At 62.1% G+C, this 1,524-nt stretch overlaps 1 protein-coding gene across 2 annotated transcripts in view; it reads right to left on the reverse strand.

Moving 5' to 3' along the window:
* ca10a (carbonic anhydrase Xa) overlaps window positions 1-1,237 on the reverse strand; it is a 410,115-nt gene extending 408,878 nt beyond the window's left edge. For both annotated transcript variants that reach the window (XM_070858252.1, XM_070858251.1), the window contains exon 1: window positions 815-1,237. In XM_070858252.1, coding sequence (XP_070714353.1) covers window positions 815-875 — 61 coding nt within the window. In that variant the 5' untranslated portion in view covers window positions 876-1,237. The remainder of the gene's footprint in view (window positions 1-814) is intronic.
* Window positions 1,238-1,524: the final 287 nt, after the last annotated feature.

Consider the following 1,524-nt stretch of genomic DNA (forward strand, 5'->3'; position numbering starts at 1 on the left):
CACACACAGACCCCCCCTCCGCTCCACACACACACACACACAGACCCCCCACACACACACACACACACCCCACACACCCCCCCCCCCACACACACACAGACCCCCCCCCCACACACACACAGACCCCCCCCCACACACACACACAGACCCCTCCCCCACACACACACACACAGACCCCCCCCACACACACACACACACAGACCCCCCCACACACACACACACACAGACCCCCCCCACACACACAGACACACAGAACCCCCCCCCCCACACACACACACAGACCCCCCCACACACACACACACATAGACCCCCCCACACACACACACACATAGACCCCCCCACACACACACACACATACCCCCCCCCACTCCACACACACACACACACAGACCCCCCCACACACACACACGCACAGAACCCCCCACACACACACACAGACAGAGACCCCCCCACACACACAAACAGACAGAGACCTCCCACACACACACACAGACACCCCCCCCACACACACACAGACAGAGACCCCCCCCCCACACACACACACACCCACACAGACACCCCCCCACACACACACAGACAGAGACCCCCCCCCCACACACACACACACCCCCACAGACAGAGACCCCCTCACACACACACACACACACACACACAGACCCCCCCCACACACACACAGAGACCCCCCTCCCCACACAGACACAGACACACACACACAGACACACACACAGACACACAGACACACACAGACCCCCCCCACACAGACACACACACAGAGACCCCCCTCCCCACACACACAGACACTAAGTGACCTTACCTGAGATGCAGACATAAAAATTCGCCTGGAGAATCAGAATGAATTCCCAAATGAGGTCCATGGTCGCGGGCTCGGGGCTGGTGCCGAGCGGGAGGGTAATTCCTGGGTTGGGTTGTTTAATCCGAGTCCATGGCGCCAGGGCACAGAGAGAGAGAGACACAGAGCGGCTCCCCACACCCCCAGCCCGGGCTGGGGCCGCTCACAGACTCGGGCAGCGTCTCCGGGCCGGCGGCATCCCGGGCGGAGCGGAGCGCAGAGTGAGCGGGGCTGGGAGTGGGAGTGGGAGCGTCCCTCCCTCACTCTGTCCCTCACTCCCTCTCTCTCTCCCTCTCTCTCCCCCTGCCCGGCTCACAGAGGCAGGGTCCCGCTCACACTCCCGCAAACTGCAAGTTGCCGGCAGACCAGAGATTCCCGCAGGCGGAGAGCTCACTCTGACCGACTGAGCGCTGCACTCACACACACACTGACTGACACACCGCGGGCTCAGGCTGACAGCAACTCTCAAACCCCCAAACCCCTGCACTCACACACACACTGACTGACACACCGCGGGCTCAGGCTGACAGCAACTCTCAAACCCCCAAACAAACAACCCTCAAACCCCCCCCAACCCCCAAACCCTCAAACCCCAAACCCCCAACCCCTCAAACCCCAACCCCAAACCCCCAACCCCCAACCCTCAAACCCCTCAAACCCCCCAAACCCCCAAA

Source organism: Pristiophorus japonicus, chromosome 16, assembly GCF_044704955.1.
Source record: "Pristiophorus japonicus isolate sPriJap1 chromosome 16, sPriJap1.hap1, whole genome shotgun sequence".
Lineage (NCBI taxonomy): Eukaryota > Metazoa > Chordata > Chondrichthyes > Pristiophoridae > Pristiophorus > Pristiophorus japonicus.